The sequence below is a fragment of the Rhododendron vialii genome, chromosome 12a, assembly GCF_030253575.1.
Source record: "Rhododendron vialii isolate Sample 1 chromosome 12a, ASM3025357v1".
Classification (NCBI taxonomy): Eukaryota; Viridiplantae; Streptophyta; class Magnoliopsida; order Ericales; family Ericaceae; genus Rhododendron; species Rhododendron vialii.
The window spans coordinates 30778878-30798133 of record NC_080568.1 but is presented as its reverse complement, the minus strand read 5'-3'; the positions used below and the strand labels follow the sequence as shown (position 1 = coordinate 30798133).

At 37.9% G+C, this 19256-nt stretch overlaps 2 protein-coding genes across 2 annotated transcripts; both read right to left on the bottom strand.

Annotated features, from left to right (window-relative positions):
• Nucleotides 1-4884: 4884 nt before the first annotated feature.
• On the bottom strand, nucleotides 4885-10073 carry LOC131311962 (glutamate-1-semialdehyde 2,1-aminomutase, chloroplastic-like). The gene is made up of 3 exons (XM_058339632.1): nucleotides 9874-10073; nucleotides 6903-7076; nucleotides 4885-6129 (listed from the first exon to the last, which is right to left on the bottom strand). Exons 1-3 carry the CDS (start codon nucleotides 10051-10053, stop codon nucleotides 5062-5064), a joined length of 1422 nt encoding a protein of 473 aa, XP_058195615.1. The 5' UTR covers nucleotides 10054-10073; the 3' UTR covers nucleotides 4885-5061.
• Nucleotides 10074-12571: 2498 nt separating this feature from the next.
• LOC131311963 (protein TAPETUM DETERMINANT 1-like) lies at nucleotides 12572-18294 on the bottom strand. The gene is made up of 3 exons (XM_058339633.1): nucleotides 16651-18294; nucleotides 16005-16109; nucleotides 12572-13406 (listed from the first exon to the last, which is right to left on the bottom strand). Exons 1-3 carry the CDS (start codon nucleotides 16760-16762, stop codon nucleotides 13066-13068), a joined length of 558 nt encoding a protein of 185 aa, XP_058195616.1. The 5' UTR covers nucleotides 16763-18294; the 3' UTR covers nucleotides 12572-13065.
• Nucleotides 18295-19256: the final 962 nt, after the last annotated feature.

Here is a 19256-nt window from a genome sequence, read left to right as displayed (position 1 = left end):
TTTGTCTTTACTCACTTAAAAGTACGAAATTGTCCTTCATATGACAAAAGTGATTCAAGAGGTAAGAGTAATTTTAGTAATTTTTAACATGAATAAAAATAAAAATAAAAAAAGGGGGTGCCAATGGAGAAAATGGGAATGCACGTAGAAATCAATTTCCTAGATTACTCTATATGATAGACCACCTTGACCTCCTTTCAGGTTTCTGTTTGGAAAGAGGACTGGTACAATTCATGATATTCAGACCATAAAAGTGTCCATGAAAGTAAATAAATTGTCCAGATTACAATTCATGATATCCGGATCATGAAAGTGAATAAATGGTTTAGATTCACTTTTATGGTCCGGATGTCATGGATCCTATCATTTTTTGTTTAGAAATATTTGTCCTTTTGGAGAAGTTGTTAAATTTTTAATACACCGTACTTTCAAATGTCTCTCTAAATTCTGTCCAAATTTTGTACAAAGTTTTTGTCCCTTGTAAAATGGGCAAGTGATAGAATATTGTTCCATAATCAAGCAACAATGTGGCAGTGGGTTCGGTTAGGCCTCCTGACATAATAATGCATTTATTAGGCTCCCTATGATTCAATGATTTCTCTTTGTAATAATTAAGGATTGTCGTGTTACACTTTTCCCGGTTTGGTTGCTATCGTAGGCTTTACGCAACTGATCGATTGGTATAGATATTCTAGAGTTTATTAGTTGCAGATGAGCTGGCTATGTCCTCAACAATATCAGATGTGTCAGATACTTATAAGAGAAATGTTAGGTGCAAAAAAAATGGATAAAGAAAATACCCTTAAAATGTACATGAACGGCTCAGATGTACTGCACAGTGAATCTGAGTCGTTCATGTACACTTTAAGGGTATTTTTTTTGTCAATTTTCTTTGTTCCTAGCACTACTCTACTTATAAAAACCAAATTACATCGACATACTCAAGAAAAGATAACCAATCGATTTCAAAAACTTTAGTTCCTTTGGCCTAGATTATAGAAAATTGGCTGGTTTTTGGATAAAGAAAATACCCTTAAAGTATACATGAACGGCTCAGATGCACTGCATAGTGAATCTGAGTCGTTCATGTACACTTTAAGGATATTTTCTTTGTCAATTTTCTTTGTCCGTAGCACTCCTCTACTTATAAAAACCAAATTACATCGACATACTCAAGAAAAGATAACCAATCGATTTCAAAAACTTTAGTTCCTTTGGCCTAGATTATAGAAAATTGGCTGGTTTTTATCTCTTTTAAATTTTTTGTTAGTTATGGGTGGAAAATTCTTCTTGTTTTTCGATTTGTTTGGATGAAAAGAGCTAATGGCTAACAAAAAAATCACTAAAGACAAAAAGCAAATTAAAACAGATAGATTTTTTGGGCTTTTGTTTGCCTTTTCTAAAAAACATAATTCGGTTTAAATTAGTTAACTTTCTGATGTCTCTCATCAAGACAAATCAAAAAAATCAGATGTCTTAGTAAAATAGTTCACTAACAATAAAAGTAAGCGAAAAAAAGAAGCTAAAATTGTTGGGTTTGTTATACTTGATACGGTTTAATTTAATCTTTACTGACTATCCAAGGGCCTACGTAAAATATCTGTGTCTTTTCTCTTTGCATTCTATTCCGCATGTATTGTCCTTTACACTTTGCATGTTAAATTTATATTTTTTTGTCACTCGATAGATATCTAACCTACTCCTATAGGAGTGGGTACCGCTATGCGGCATACGGGTGGGGTAAGCCCAATGGACATCAACCACCACAAACTCTCATGCTCCTAGTAAGAATCGAACCCTCACCTTCCATATGGAAGAGGTGAAGAAGTATCGTTGAGCCGGCTACAAGCCTGTTGGCTAGTTATTTCAGTGGATTTCTCAAAAACAGAGTCCAAACTTATATAATACTTAATTGATACTCTTAGCCCATGAGCTCTTAGCTCACTTGGCATCACTCATCGCCTTTTTCAGTGGAGGTCCGGGTTTGAGTCACATGAGATGTGGTTGGGGTTTAGAGTTATAGTTACCTGTGGACTAATTTGCTAACTCGATCCCCCTAACCTCCGCTGATGGATACTTTTTTTGATGCTCTTAAGAAACCTGAAAGGATGTCGGGTGGCCAATCCAAAACTTGGGTGACCCACATGTTACGAATTGGACATTCATTCGAAATGGAGTATACAGATTATTTAATGAGAAATCTAGAGCTATTTTCTCTGTTTTCTTCTTATTTTTGGGTGCTGCTAAATACAACTGCGAATTTACTGCATGTAGTTAATTCATAAGAGGAAATTTTTGGATTCCTTCTTATGAATTGACTGCATATAGCAAATTCGCAGTTGCAAATAGTCCGGCCCTTATTTTTTGGGTAGACACTCTGGATAAAATAAAGTTGCTGAAGTTGGTTCCTGTTTGGGTATTGCAAAAGTTTGCTAAACCCATGTAATATGTTACTCTCTCCGTCCTTATTTAATTGTCCATGACGGTTTTGTGTGCATTTTTAATGGCTTATATATCTCAACGTATATTGCTAAAAATATGCAATATGGATTCTATTTGATATATCTCAATTTTTTCTATAAGACAATAATTTTAAAAACATAAAACATAATATACTTCAAGAGATATAAACCGTTGAAAATGCATGCAAAACTGTAGAAAACAATTAAATAGAGACGGAAGGAGTACATTAGAGTATCCCCAACCGTATTGATTAAGTTAAGTATATTTTGGACAGTGACTGACTGTCCAAAATAGTGAATTCCATTGAGGCTCATACAGTAATTAATTTGAAGATTTTTAGAGAGATTCCATAAAATAGGTACTTATGCAACTTTCTAGTTTACGAATGACAAGTCTCTTAAAAATACATAGAACAATAAGAGGTGGAAACTAGACGTGTGTGCTTAGGGTTAGTACTTGTAAACGCCATAAAGCTTCGAAGTTTATATTCGTACCGTAATTTTTGCAATCCATAAATTATTATTTGCACTCTAAAAATGGGGTGTGAATCTCAATTTCAATAATGAATTTGGTTGGAGATTTTCTGCCAAGAAGAGTCAGAAGAGACAGTGAAGTAAAAGCAATATGTCATTATTGATTGTAGTGAAGCCAACCCATTTGCTCCACTTTTCTCTTCTCAATTGAGCAATTTTTGGGTACAAGCACTTCATTTATTCAAGTGGATATGTCCATTTTTGCCTCAAGGGGGAAGATCCCTGTAGGCCAAATACCAAACCAAACAAACTTTTGGCTCTGCCAAAAATCCAAAATGGCATATGTTGAAGAGATTGAGATTCCCTGTGTAGTGTTGAATGACTGGAAAGTGAGTACTGAGGGTCTCAACTTTTCTAGTGCTGATAGCCTAATAGGCTTGTTGACAACATCCAATGATGAATATTCCTCAGAATTATTCAGAATAATTGGAAAGCTAGCGATGCTTTCAAGACTACAAATGGGGAGTTAAAAAAGTAATGTGCATGTATGTTTTGAGAAGATGGTATACCATCTTCCTTTGAAACAAGGGATGTGTATCCAGCTTTGCTAGAGGTATATACATTGGATACATACACGCTTTTGACCCATCTTGGATTCCAAAAAATTGATCCGAGCCGCTCATTTTGTTCAAAATGGGTTATTTAGGGCCCTTACGAGTAATAAAATCTATCTAAAATCTGTAAAGGCATATACGAAACATCCAACTTTTCTTCATAAACTATGCCAGGATTAAGCAAAGTTAGATGTTTTGTAAACATTTTTACGGATATTTGATTGAGTTTATTTTTTACAGGAACCTTAAACAAATTATTTTGAATAAAATGAGTGGCTTGGATCATTTTTTAGAGCCCAATATGAGGCTAGAACGCGTGTGTACGCAATGTATGTACCTATATGAATGGACTCATAGACTTTAGTTTTCGGGATGTATCTAAGCAAAGGTGCATCCAGGATCTTTATTCGGAAGAGTTGAACTGATTGAATTAAGCTAAATTTTATCAACACAAACACACTGTCATTTTTATATGTTCTTTCCTTTTGTGTATGATACAATTTATATAGTGACTTTTTGTTTTGTTTTTTTTCTTTTAGAAAGTAGAATTGTTTATGTTTAACGAAAAAATTCAACACAAAACACACCTTCATTTTTATGTATTCTTTCCTTTTGTGTATAATAATACAACTCGATGTTGTTATTTGACCCTTTTTTTTTAGTAACTAGGAAATGGTTGCGTTTAATGAAAAAGTTGAGAGAAATTTTCGAAGAACAAGGGTAAAATTATTTGAGTCACTAGCCAAATAACTTAACTACTTACAATTCTAGAGTCCAATTTCCTGTGTATCTTCTCTTATGTATAAAAGCAAAAAGGTCCTTTAGTGAGGAAAAACGTGGATGCAACAAGTGGCACAAATTGAGTGGTTGACAAAATTAACTTTTATTTTTCTTATTTTTTTTTTTGCAAAATATTTAACCAAAACAATCGGATAGGAAAGTTTTTGGTTGACCTTTCCTTAAATTGTGGGATAATGGTTTTGTAATTCAATACTACCTTATATGGCTATTTCACCACAAATATGGAATTCTTTTCCTTCCTATATCATACTCCATTTGATGTTTTAAAACGTTTGAAACAAAGGATAAAATGGAAACCTAACGATATCTCCTTTAAATTTCACAAGTTGTCTAATGTTATTTACAAAAACCTGCTGAGTTAGAGCATCTATTTGGTTAAAAAAAGAGAGAAACCATCAAATAGTACCTAAATCATATATACCTGGAAGCTAACAAAAAAAAGACCAAAATGAACAGACCCCATCTCCTACATTCTCGTGTGCCCAGAGTTCAAAATATGGTAGAACCTCAACTGTGATCCCAACAAGTGCCGGTGGTAACAAACTTATTGAACATTAGATAACACAATAAACAATTTAACACGGTACAATGCTGGGTTACATTTCTCTCAATCAAAGTAAACATTCGAAAACTCGCGCCAATCAACTACAAAAAGTGGACTTTGAGAGAGAGCCAAAAAAAAAAAATGGCATCATAGGGAGACCATTGCTTTAAAGTTGCCGGAAAACCTTCTCGGCTGCTTCTATTGTCCGTTGGATATCCTCTGGGGTATGCGCTAAGCTAGTGAAACCGGCCTCAAACTGTGAAGGCGCAAAGTAAACCCCTTCCTCAAGCATCCCCCGGTAAAACTTAGCGAATTTTGCGGTGTCACTCTTCTTTGCATCAGCGAATTCGTAAACAGGCCCCTCAGTGAAGAAAAACCCGAACATCCCGCCTACACACCCACCACAAATCGCGTGCCCGGCCTTCTTTCCAGCATCAACGATGCCCACAACAAGCTCGCTTGTGACTTTGGTTAGGTACTCGTAACGTCCTGGCTCTTTCAATCGTTTTAGAGTGTGGATTCCAGCGGTCATAGCCAATGGGTTTCCACTGAGGGTCCCGGCTTGGTACATTGGACCTGCCGGAGCCACCATCTCCATAATCTCTCTCCTCCCTCCGTAGGCACCCACTGGAAGGCCGCCACCGATGATCTTCCCGAGTGTTGTTAAGTCAGGCGTTATACCAAAATACTCCTGGGCCCCACCGTAAGACAAGCGGAACCCAGTCATAACCTCGTCGAACACCAAAAGAGTATCATTTTGTTTAGTAACTTCGCGGAGGTCAGAAAGGAAACCAGGTTTGGGAGCAATGAAGCCCGAGTTCCCAACCACGGGTTCGAGTATAACTGCGGCAATCTCTCCTTTGTTCGAGTCGAAGAGGTTTTTGACAGTGGAGATGTCGTTAAAGGGGGATGTTAGAGTTTCATATGTGGCTCCTTTGGGCACTCCGGGGGAATCAGGGAGCCCTAGGGTGGCGACCCCACTTCCCGCCTTGACAAGAAAGGGGTCTGCATGGCCGTGGTAGCAACCCTCGAACTTGATGATCTTTTCCCGCCTGGTGAAGGCGCGGGCCAAGCGAATAACACCCATGCATGCTTCCGTGCCCGAGTTGACCATACGGACCATTTCTATACTTGGAACAGCTGAGATGACCATTTCTGCAAGAACATTTTCCAAAAGACACGGAGCACCAAAGCTTGTTCCCTTCTTCATTGTTTCAGCTAAGGCTGCAAGTACCTGCAGAGTAAAATATAGAGCAAGAAGACGATGATTTTTCGCATAATCACCAAGGAACTAAATTCCAGTTTGTTTCCATTGAAATGGTTGATACTTCCGTTGACCTATTAGAAATGTTCAACAATGACAGTTTCGTACATTTGCATTCTTTTGACATTTTCATTATGTAACGGGTACATTTTCGCAGCATTTCCCAAATGTTTCTGAAATATTTCCTTTTCTAGCTAAACAGAACAATATGCCGAAACAAAATTTTGATCAATCGTCATCATCTGTCGAGACTTTTAACGATATTCCACCATCGGATTCATCTTATCAAATCGAGTAGCTAGGGAAAAGTTTACAGTTAGATCCTACAATTCCTTTTCCCTTTGTATTCGTTAATCTTTAGTAACAAAGGGCAGCCAACTTTGGCACCCTTTTTCCTGATGAGAGGACTTGATATAAACTGATGGAAATCGTCCCCCAATATGAAATCATATTTTTAAAGGAGTACGATAAACATTTCACAAGTTAACAACCTTGGCTACCGGTTATGCTCTTTGTCAAAGGACGAGTCTAAATTATCATCTGAGAAAGCACCAAGTTCTGACGAGGAAACGCTAGAAACTGTTGCAACTTACAAGTCAATGGATCCAAAAAGTATAGCACAAAAAGAAGCAACCCAAAATGGGCGAGTCTGATTTTTTCAGTGTCCAGTATCCAGATAACCTCTAGATGGAAGTTTTACTTGTGCAAATTTTGGCTATTAAGGATAGGAGAAGGAATGGAACCTCATCATCTGCGTGACCAATTATAGCTGGTCCCCATGAACCAACGTAATCAATGTACTCATTGCCATCTATATCCCACATGTGAGAGCCCTTGACAGAATCCATTACAATTGGCTGTCCACCGACTGATTTGAAAGCACGTACCGGAGAATTTACACCACCAGGCATCAACTCCTGTCAACAGTAGAAAAACTAGTTAAGAAGAAATTTGAAATAAGTACCGTCGTCGACCAACCTCAAAAAGACTAGGGCTCAGTATAGTTGAATCCAGATATAATTCTAGGGACAAACTAAACTTGTTACAATCAGTATGAAGTTCCATGAAGCCATCAGAAATGAAGAGATGCAGGTGTATAACAACGTAATTGAGATCCATACTTCCATCTAGCAAATGAATGTTCTCAAAACTAATATTCAGTCCACTGCAACTTCAAACAAGTGCATTTTAGGCCAATCTATGCCCCTTCCACCAGTACAAAATCGGAAATCCTTATTGTCATCAAATTGGACTAGGAAAGTCTTTTACTCTTCTAACATGATAGGAGTACTTAATGAGAAACTCCTTCCACAATAAGGATGAGGTTGAGTTGAATTCCAACACAAATCGACAAAACATAAAGTAGAAGGCTATGTTACAGTCAATGACTCAATATGAACCTGAAGGGGTGTGGCCACAAAATGACTTCAAACTAGCTCCATCCATCTCATGAACAGCAAGTTCTGAAATGCGATACTTCAATCCATTTCTAATATTAACAATATTCCTTTCAGGTCATTTTAGTACCCCTGCCACCAGGGGCAACGCCCGGAAATGCATCCAGTGGGTTCAAAAAATTTCCTTAAGAGTAGCAATAGGTGCATCGAAGACCAAAATTCAGTCCAATTGGCACATTAATGTAGATGACCAGTGTTTTGATACAATCTACTCTCCAGATAAAGAAGGAGACCATTTTCTTAGGCTCAAGCCACTCAACACCCAAGACGAGTAGTGACAATAATGACAATGGCGGGGCTACAGCCTTTTGAAGTGCCAGAATATTTGGCCATGTTAGTCCTATGTTCTAATGGTATGGTACAGTACAATAAATGACTTGTCATCCATCTAGAAACTCCAGAATTTTTGACTTCTCCCATTAAGCTACGTGTCATTCATTCAGAAAACCCAATTCTTCTAACTTTACAAGGACAACACCACCTGATAATATTATCTTCAGAACTCTACATTAGGCTACTCTCGTAAGTCCCAAGTGGCGCTTGAAACACTCTTCATCTCTTCGAACCCTAAAGTAGTTCTTGACATGGATCAGGAAACGAGGTTCATACAAAAAGATTCAGTGGATTCATTTAACCCATCACATACTTGAACAGCAAAACTATCATATGCAGAGTAGAAGTTTTTCAAAGTTGAGTGGGTTCACATGAACCCTCTGGGTTCTACATAGCGTCACCCCTGCCTGCCTCTAAAATCAATATAGGTTATATAGCTCCTAAGCATGGTTCATGGAGCTGTTCAAACAACCACTTGTTGATCGTAAGAATCGGACTGGGAGAATTTCTCAGGATATGAATTCCCAAGAGTCAAGATCAGCACAACGACTCCAAGCAAGCTAACAGGGGTTTATACAACAGTTGACAAAACTAAATGAAAATAAGTGCCAAAATGATATGTTTTTTTTCATCTTCTCTTTCTTACAAGCACTACTATTGCAGCACATATTACAAAGTTATTACATCCTTTCACTGTTTTGACACTTTATGGCATGTCCTTATCTACCAAGTAATGACATGCATGGTTATATGGAACTCAGAAATGTGTAGCCCTGTCCCTCAAATCACATACCATTTTTTTATTCAAGAGGAGTAGTTTTCTCTTGCAAACCAAAATATGTCAAACTATTCACTTCCACACCCAAAGAACTGATACATTTGGTCAAGTTTCTCAATCATTCTAAACTTTCTAGACTAAAACACTGCTGTCTTCACTCAGTGCACACAGTATTCACCTGCATATGCTTACCTTCTATTAATGGTGGACTGATTATGTAATGAACTAATTCTAGCAGGTTATATTTTAACGACAAAACACGGATTACCTTTCTTATCCAAGACATACCACCATTAGAAGAATTAAAACAGGACCAAAAGCGATACACTTCTACAGGTGACTAGTGCTCTGTGGAAAAGCATAATTATTTCCTACATTAGGCAAAATTCAAAGCGTTTGCGCTATATGCAACTTTTGCGCTAAAGTACTAAGAAGCGAACTGTTTAATGTTTATGAATCAAAGTGGTGTTGTCATGACTTGAAGTGATACTGATGCCAGCATAATGTCTAATCAAAACGGGTTATGAACTGAAGTGGTATTTGCGATTTGGTGACTCTCCAACGTCCTCTTTAATTGACCAAACTACTAGTCACGAGATTTTAATCTCCTAGAATGAGTAATCACACCAGACCGATCAGGTACTCTCGCCAGACTAAACACCTGTTTCATGGGTTTGGTTATCGATGGATACGTAATCCAGCCCAAAAATGCGCCCCTCACAGATTCGTAATCCAATCTCATGTCGAGTCCAGCCAATCAATTAGGGCCAAAGGGTTGTTAGTTATAACCAATGTAGCTGCCTATGACCCAATTTTGTCTTAGTGACGGGACCTTACCATACAAACCGTCTAGGGGCCCAACTAATACCAATTTCAAGCAAAACCAATGTTTCAGTTCACTGCAATTCAAAAGAGCAACACAACAAGAACTATCTTTACCAATTTCCAAGCAGCAAATCTCCAGTGCTATCAATTACACCAAGTATCGAAATAAAAGCAAAATGGAATTCCACAAACCACAGTTTTATACCAACCATGTAATCATTGTTGAGCAGAAATCTCAGAATTAATCAACTGAACTAGATATTCAAACGAATTAACCAAAATCCACATCAATTTTGAAGGCATCACAGCCAGAGCAATTACCTTGGCGGCGTTGAAAGCTTCTTCAGACTTCTTGAGAGAGAAAGTCTTCTGTTTCTCGTCGAGAGAGACCGCCATTCTGACTACACTGCGGGCAGGGGATCGAGAAGGTGATGAGGGAGGGATGGAACTGGGTATTCGAGCGATTTTCAAAGGCCATGATAGCCCTACCCCTGCTGCCATTGTTGCTTCTCTCTCTCTCTAAAACCCCTTGGCAGAGTTGAAGATAAGAAGAGAACCCACCAAACGCTACCGCCACCGTTGATGGATTGGAAGGTCAAAAACTGTGAGCCAAAACGAAGGGTTTAGATTTGTTGATCGACTGCTGCAATATAAAGTTTAAAATTACCAGTACTCTGGCCCACATAGAGACGTCGTTGGGTTGGAACATTTTGTGTTTGTTTACCATTTTAATTTAATTTTAATTTTGTTTTTCAATTATTACTTTATTTCTTTCTTCAATTATTATTTTATTTTTTTAATTATTATTTTTTCATCCCTCTCTATCTATCTCTACTCATTAGAGCATTTTCAATCTAATATTCTATTTGAGAGTATCAAAATATTTTATTTTATTCATAAAGTGATTTTAGAGGAAATCACAATTCCTATTTACTCCAATCACAAATTCTCTACTTTTTCCTCTAAAATCACTTTACAAAAAAAAAAATCTTTTTTTTATACTCTCATAAGGATATGGTTGGTATAAAAATTTAGTAATAAAAGCTTACAAGGACAAAAATGTTTTTTAAAAAGATGAATAGTATTATGGATATGATCCTCTATATTTTCTCTTACCTTCTAAATATAGAGGATCAAAATTCAATACTCTCAAATTGAGGAAGGTTGAGAAGATGGGTTGGAATGCTTTGATACTCTCAAATAGATATATAGAGTATGGGTCTTCAATCCAATATTCTATTTGAGAGTATCAAAATACTCTATTTTATTCATAAAGTGATTTTAGAAGAAATCACTATTCTTATTTACTCCAACCACAAACTCTCTATTTTTCTCTCTAAAATTTTTTCTCCAAAATTAACCTCTACAAATTCCCTCCAAAATCACCCTCCAAAAATTCCCTCTAAAATTAACCTCTGCTACAGCAAAACAAATTATCCTCCTGTTTTTTACTCCTGTTTTTGTAGACCCCATGGCTTCCACTACATTTCCCCCTCCCTCCCACTTGTTCTTTACTCCAATTTTCTAGAAGTGTAGACAGTGTTAAAAGATTGACATAAACGTGCAAGGGTGAAAGGATATGGTTGACATAAATAAAAGCTCATAAGGATACAAATGCTATTTTAAAAGGTAAATAGTGTTATAGAGGGGATCCTCTATATTTTCTCCTACTTTCTAAATATGAAGGATCAAAATCCCATCCTCTCAAATAGAGGAAACTTGAGAGAATGGATTGGAGGAGTTCCATACTCTCAAATGGAGGAATAGAGCATGGGTTGGAGATGCTCTTACCCATCTCTCTAATCACTACTCTATTTTTCTCTCCACCCACTAACAAAACAAAAATGGGAAATAAACACAGCCCTTATGTTTTGAACGAGGGCAGGAGGGTAATTTCACATACAACTCACTTAGACAATTGCTAACTAGGGAGAGGCATAATGGATCCTTTAAACATACACACATAAATACCCCAAACTCCCGATGGAGAAGCCAGCCCAGCTGCCGCAGGCCCAAGAGTCTCACCACTAAAGAGTGGCACCACGACAGAAAGCCCAAAGGGCTTGCACCAGAGGTCATGGAACATTTTATGTGGATTCCACTAAAATATATGGTTGTTCCGGCACCACGTGACAATGCATAAATCTCATAATTTGCTTACGGGTCTTGGTGCGAGCGCGTGATAGCATCTTTTAAACACATCCTAAATTACTAAATTCCGCGAGAGCGAGGATAGAAAGTGCGAGCGCAGTGCAAGGCTAGGCTTGGCTCCACTCATTTAGTAATTAAGCCAATTTTGAACTTAAATTTTAGATTCGTGTAGTAAATGAGCAGTACTTAAATTTTGGCTCGGAAAAACTTCGCTCGTTTGTTCAGACTCGGTGCATTTTGAGGGACTCGTTAAGTAAATGGACTCTACTCATTAAGAGCACAAGTTTTGGGCTTGTTTAGTAAACAAGTAAAACCCAAATACTACAAAACTCAGCTCCGCTAATCTTCTTTACACATTTACAGGTTCAATATCTAATTGAAAAAAAGTCAACAAAAATACAGATTTACTTCAACAAATAACATGCTGCCAAGTAGAATGATAATGGGACCAGATTATTAGCCATAGCTAGCAAGATAATGTCCACTGTCAAAAATTGTCTAGTTGTCACTGTCAACAAGCAATAGCCTCGCTCGGATGCAATTGGCAGTAGCAAGAAGGACTATCCTGAACACAAACACAATGAAGCTACCAATCACAAGAGAACCTAAGTGGTCAACAAACAGGTAAACGAAAACAGTCCAAAATGAGAAATTGAAGGCAACAGAGTCTCCACATGCAAATCCCGTGTGCTTTTTAACTCAATAATAATTCAAGCAAGAAGACCTTTTGCCATAAATAAAGAGTAAAAACAGCATTCACAGCATCATCAACATGATTAAAAAGAACTACCAAAACTAAGAATTCCACTTTCGAAATTTCAATGCCACACCATTCACAAATAAGCAAGTATTCCATTAGATATATATTATCACCAAAAATATCAAGAGATGGAAGCTGATAAACACCCATCCCACCAAAACCCCTCAAATCCATGAACCTTGGACCCAAATGGAAACTCTATACCTCCCTCAATCTTTCCGAAAAGTTATTCAATGATCCGGAATCAATGATTTCAGAGTCTTTACGCTTCATACAAATACATACGTAGAAACCACAAATTTGTATAATCGTAAGGACTCTAGTACCGTTAGTCCTGGATCACCGAATAATTTCTCATCTATCTATTAAGATAATTTCCAACTAATTATAGACCCTCAAAAACTCAGTATACTCTTGTCTCTCTGTCATTTACATGAGCATGACATCTCCCAAAAAAACAAAAATCCTCAGAGGACCAAACATATAAAGCAATAAAGCAAGATGACAAAAATCTAAGAGGGATAGATATATATAGTTCTGCTTTAAAGCTTCATATGTATGATCCCGTGTATCTGTTTTTGGTCTCCAGTGTGATCAGTATGTCATCGGCAGACGACAGAGGAGACGGAGAGCGGGTAGTGGAAGGTGTTGGCGTACTGGAACGAGATGGTGTTGCCGTTAACGAGAGGCTTGCCGTCGTTGACGAGGCAGTCGTTGAAACGGAGGCGTTTGAAGATGCGGGGGTTGATTAGGCGGGCGGAGCTGAACCAGCCGCAGCTGAGGTGGATGCCGGCGATGTCGCAGCCGGAGATGCAGACGTTCATGATCTCGACCGTGTAGGTGGGGATGCCGCTGGGGAGGGGCGGGGTGGGGCCCTGGTTAATCACTATGTCTGATTTCGAACACTTGTCTCCCCAGATTCGGTTTGGTTCCACTTCTGCTGCTGCATAAAGGAGATGCATACAAAATGAGTGAGCCAATTGGGGGGAAAATTGGTCGGTACAGAAGGATTGGCAGTGGGGACACAGCAGCGAAAGAAAAGTAAAGCGTCAAGAAAAGCTACCAATAGGACAAATTGAACTTTGCAAGAGGTATGATTAAATAGAAGGGGGAAAAGGGAAGGAAGTAATCTATTGAAAAATGGCTAATGTAGGGCATAATGCATTTCGTTCGCATTGATTTTCACCTTTGTAATCGCTAACATTAGTAATATCGCGAAATCGTGCTTGGAGCGAATATAATAATGGGCTTGAGGTTTATTAGAGTAACAAAGAATAATAGACGTGCACTTGATAGACAATAAATCTAAGAAGTATTCGTAAAAGACGTGCGACATTGCAATCCGACCAATTAAGGACGAGTTTTTACAATACAATGTCCGAATCAAGCAATATAGAGATACAGGGACCAATTTTGCTAATGGGAAAATGGTAGAGGGAAATGGTTGGGGGGAAAACACCACTAAAAGCCAAGTAGTAAAAGAAAAAGGCACCAAAAGGACAAATTAAACTTTGCAAGAGATATGAGAAAGCAAAAAGAAAAGGAACAAATCCATCAAAAAAGGCTAATAAAACCGTGGGGCATGATGCATTTCGTTCATATTGAGTCCAACAGTGGTAATCAATGATGTGATCAAAAAGGAAACAATGGTAATCAACGTCAAGTTGCACTAGTGGTGCAACTTTTCGGCCAACAAATAATTTGGTAACAAGTATCAAAAGGTAAAGCTTAGTTAGAAAATCAAATCAGTGTTGCGAACTTTTGGACGCTAATAGGCAATGATTCAAAGAACTATGCGCTGTAGGGAGGTAATCAACTGGATCAATCTGAGATAAAATTGAATCTAGAGTCACAACCATGCGATTTTAAATTGAGATTTGTGGAGAAGTGCAGGGACTATGACTAAAATTTACCCCAAGTTTTTAAGAGGTAAATCAAAGAAAAATGCTAAATGGGGGGTAAAATGCTTTTCGTTCAAATTAATTTTTCAACGTCGGTAATCAAACAAATTTTTTTTGCCAACCATGAACTTCCATGTTAATGCACTGCCATAAAAAAATTTGCCAGCTTAGGAAACAGAGGATTAATGCAGCTGACTTGTCCATGGGGCAGAATAAGCATCAATGCAAGGGTCCAAGCCACCAAACGGACAAATTAAACATTGCAAGAGGTAATAATAATGATCATAAAGCAAAAAGGAATGAACAAATCTATCCAAAAAGGCAAACGTGGGGCAGGATGCGTTTTGTGCACATTGATTTCCAACAATGGTAATAGATGTCGAAATGCTAACATGAGCTAGTGGCAAAAGAGTAAAGAGAGAAAAAATTCAATGTGAGATCCAAAACGAACAAGCCCTAAAACTTTTCAGCAAACAAATAATTTGGCACTAGTATCAAAATGTAAAGCTTCAGTAACCAAAAAATAAGTATTGTGAACACCAGCACGTGAACAGATAATCTCATCACTCATAAAACAATGCAATAAAGGGGATGTACAGAATCAGAGACAAAATTTAATTAAAAGTTACAACCAGACAAATTTAAGGTACAGGGACCAAATTAAGATTTTGGGAGAAGTACAGGGACTAGGACAGGAATGTACCCAAATTTTGAGAGGTAAATTAAAGAAAAATGCTTTTCGTTCAAATTCATTTGCCAGCATTGGTAATCAAAGAAAAGGCTAACATGCACTCATGGTACAACTTTTCAGCAAACCATGACTTTTTTTTCCTTTTAAATCTAACCATGAATTTCCACATTTAAGTACTGTCATACAAAATTGCCAGCTTAGGAAACAAAAGAATTAATGCTAACTTGTGCTTGGCGCGCAATATGCTCTCATATTGACAGGCCAAAGAATTGATGACACCTAATAATCCCATACAAATATATCCCCATGGGGGAGGCAAGTTTTGCCAAAGGCGCACGTTAACATAAATGCAAGACTCAAATACTAAAAACGCCCACATCCCTCCAACGCAACAGAACCGTACGCGTCGTCTGAGCAATGTTGCTCAGTGTCGGATCGCTGAACGTGCATCGTTTGCAAGTAATTGGATACGGAAAAAGTGAAGAGGTGAGGGAACGAAACAGTATCAGAAAACAGGAAGAGGCAAAACGCAGAGCATCAGAGATTCCATTGGTCCCAAAAATTAATAGGGTGCAAACGAACCGACTTGTTCAGGAGTAGTTTGGTGCTCGGCCGTTTGCAGCTCGACTCAGCTTGTTAGAAAACGAGTCAAGCTCGAGTTTTAAGTTCGATTAGCAAATCAAGCCGACACATTTATAACAATTCAACTCGTTAACAGAGGCTCCTTTAGTTAGCAAACGGAGCTCGAACACCTCGATACTAAACGGCTTGAGCTCGATTATATGGGCTCGACTCACGCCTACCTAGTTTTGACCAAGCCAAGATCAAACACTTGAATACTCAGGCTCAGCGCAGGTCATTTGCGCAGCCATATTCAAAACGAGCCAGAAAACAGAAGTTTGAAGATGAATAGAGACGATCTATGTTTAAATTTTTTTTGTGAGCTTACCACGTTGGAGGAGCTTGCGATGAGGAAGAGAGAGAGTGGCGTTGGTTCCCACAGAGGACGCCACAGGATTCAAAATCTGTACAGAACGTTGACCAGAACGAGGACCTGAAAAAGGAAAATAATGATCGAATAAATGAATCTTGACAGTGGTAGTTAGTAGTTACTAATTTACTCCATTATTCATCAATAACGACAAGAACAATGCGAAAAGTAGTTAGATTAGAAATTTACAAAGGAGACCCAACTGTGGCGTGAACAGTAGCCTCATAAACAAATAAGCTTTTTTTTTGAAAGGAAAACAAATAAGCTTATAAGCCCTAAAATACCAAACTCTGTAGATTATAATGTATTTATACGTACAAGGCCTAAAACACAGTAGCAAAATCTAAACTATATTGTATTTATACATCAATAGTGACAAGAACAAGGCGAAAAGTAGTTGGATAAAGAAAATCAATGGAGCAGACCCAACTGTCGCGTGAAGAGAGGCCTCATAAACAAATAAGGCCTGAAATATAGAACAATGTAAGAATATTATTTAACGAGGCCTAAAATATAGGAAAAATCTAGAGTATACTGTATGTATATATGTATATGTGCGTATAATAATGGAGAATGATAAGAATAGAATCTTCGGTAAACACACCTGTATGGGGCGCAATCATGAGGAGGAGGATTCCAAGCGCGATCGTCGCCGCGACCAAAGCGATTCTCCGCCGCCTTAATGATGATGATGATGGTGGAGTAGTAGTCCTCATAGCCGATGATTACTAACGCCTAAAGGTGTTTACAGAAACGGATACGAGCCAATCGACCAGCTGAAACAGTGATTTCTCGCAGCCGCTTCGAGAGAGAGCAACCGAGTTGATCCGCGAGTCAGCGAGTTTGACTCGGAAGCGGAGGTTGCCGAATCGTACACCGCCTTATCTTCGAGCTAGAGAGACAGAGAGAGAGGGGACCGAACCGTTGGAGTTAAAGAGAGGAATCAAATCGTAGCCAAATCAATCAAACATGAATCATGAATCTGTGCACATTTATGGATGATTCTGGACGCATTTATATTTTGAAAACGTATCAAAAACAATCAAACATAAACACCGCCAAAGTCACCATGGCGATGAACAACTGATTTAGGCAAAAATCCTTTGATAGACTCATGACTCACGAGTTTTATTTCTTTTCTTTTTCTTTTTTCTAAAAGCGTGACTCACGAGTTGACTCCTCGCTCATGATTCTCATGGATTTTGAGACAGAGAGAGAGAGAGACGTATATTCATAAAACTATTTCAAATCAGAAAAAAAGAAGTACAGCCGAAACAGCCATGGCGATGAACGATTACTGGTCAGGCAGAATCCATGAGACTCGAGACTAGCTAAGTTTGACTTGCCTCAAAATAACCGCGTCGACGGCCATGTGCATCGCCTTCGAATCATCTCTCTCATATTGTAAGAGTGGAAACAAGGCTCTGAGTGCAATTTCTCGAAATCGTGGAGAAGGAGTTAATGCTTTGTATGGAAACGGAAAAGACAGACAAAAGAACAACACACAGCAATATTCAAGGAAGCATTGAAATAGCAGAATCCAGCGCAATTAGCTCTGAGAGAGAGAAGAGGCGACAATGTACAGAGAGATGGAAGAGGAGGTTGTGGACAAGAATGGCAGAGAACGTGGTTAGCTAGAAATGATAAAGCAGAAGAGCTACAGAGGAAAAAGCTGATTTGAAGCGATGCATGTTTGATGAGAGGAGACTCACCTTTGCCTGCCGCCTTATGATCACACAATCGAGGTTTAGAGAGAGAGAGAGAGAGAAATCAGCTCCGAGACGCGTGCGTGCTCACTGCTGCCTGTGTGTAGGTAGAGAGAGAGAGAGAGGGAGGGAGAGAATTAGGGTTTTTTTGAAAACGAATGTTTGTCTCATTCTCTGTGAGGGGTTTTAATTCGGTGGTTCGATCGCTCTGTCCTGTGGAGGGAAAAGTGGGTACTGTTGAGTTTTTTGTGAGGGAGGGTTAGTACTATTTACTTTTTGTGTGCTTTTTCCAAACCCTTTTAAAGTTCGAAATCGTTAATTTTGTAGTAAGAAAGTTTTTTGAGATCATGAAATTATTTAAAAATCATGTTCATCGGCTATAAATATAATTAAGATTTTCAGAAGAATTTTACGTTGAGAAAACAAATATTAATGACCTCGAAAGTCTCGTATTTCAAATCTTGTTAAATTTCTCTTAGAAAGCGCCCCATATAAATTAATGTTGGGATTAGTCTCTCAGAGATTTACTCGATGTGCATGTGAGTTGTTTCAAAAGTTACGAGTGACAAATAACCCAAATATTCTAACAATCAATTAGAACTCAAATTTCTTCATGTGATTTTTTAAGTTGTGTGAAGTAATAAAAGTGAACCAACAATCATGGACAGAGAGAGTACTAATCATTAGCTCATGAATATAATTTTCAACGTAACTAAGCCCCGTTCCAGAAACCTTATTAAAAAATAAGCAGCTCATTTCATATTTTTAAACTCAAAAATAATGTAAATAAAAAATAATTTTTCAATTTTTTGGCATCGTATAAAAGATCTTATCAAGATCTTTCAAATAAGATCTATATTGCATATTTTTAAATTTTAATAAATTCATAATTTTTGAGTTTAAAATTACCTTTTTAAAAAATAAAGACTTTTTTTTTAGTTCTGGAACGGGCTTGAGTCTTCTTTATTTTTCATTTTAAATTGTAGTTGACCAAAAAAGCTCACAAATCATGAGGTCAAATCTTTTCCATCTTGAATTTTTGACAGCTCGAAAAAACAAAAAATTGTCCTGTATTTTTGATTTTTTTAAAATTTTAATCACAAAATTGCACAATAATTTCATCCGAAAAGAATCTACTCCTATACAATCTTAAGATTGACATCACTGGGGATTAGACATGCATTCTGAGCATAGATCACTGAGCAAATCCTCATAAGTGGGCCCACCGCAACCACGTGGCGTGTTGATTGATTCAAATTCGTAGTAATAATTAATTAGGGACGGGGTGAAAACATTCTGTCTTATAAGTGGGCCCACCGCAACCACGTGGGGGTACACGTGTCAAGCGCTATTGCACGACACAGGGATTCAATGATTTTTTATTTGTTGCCCTTTTCGTACTGTTTGTTTCCTGGGTTAACACTATTCTGCACCTGGTTTTATCAATTTGAAATTAAGGTCCGGAGACAATCCAGACATCCAAGACACGTTACTAGATTCTCCT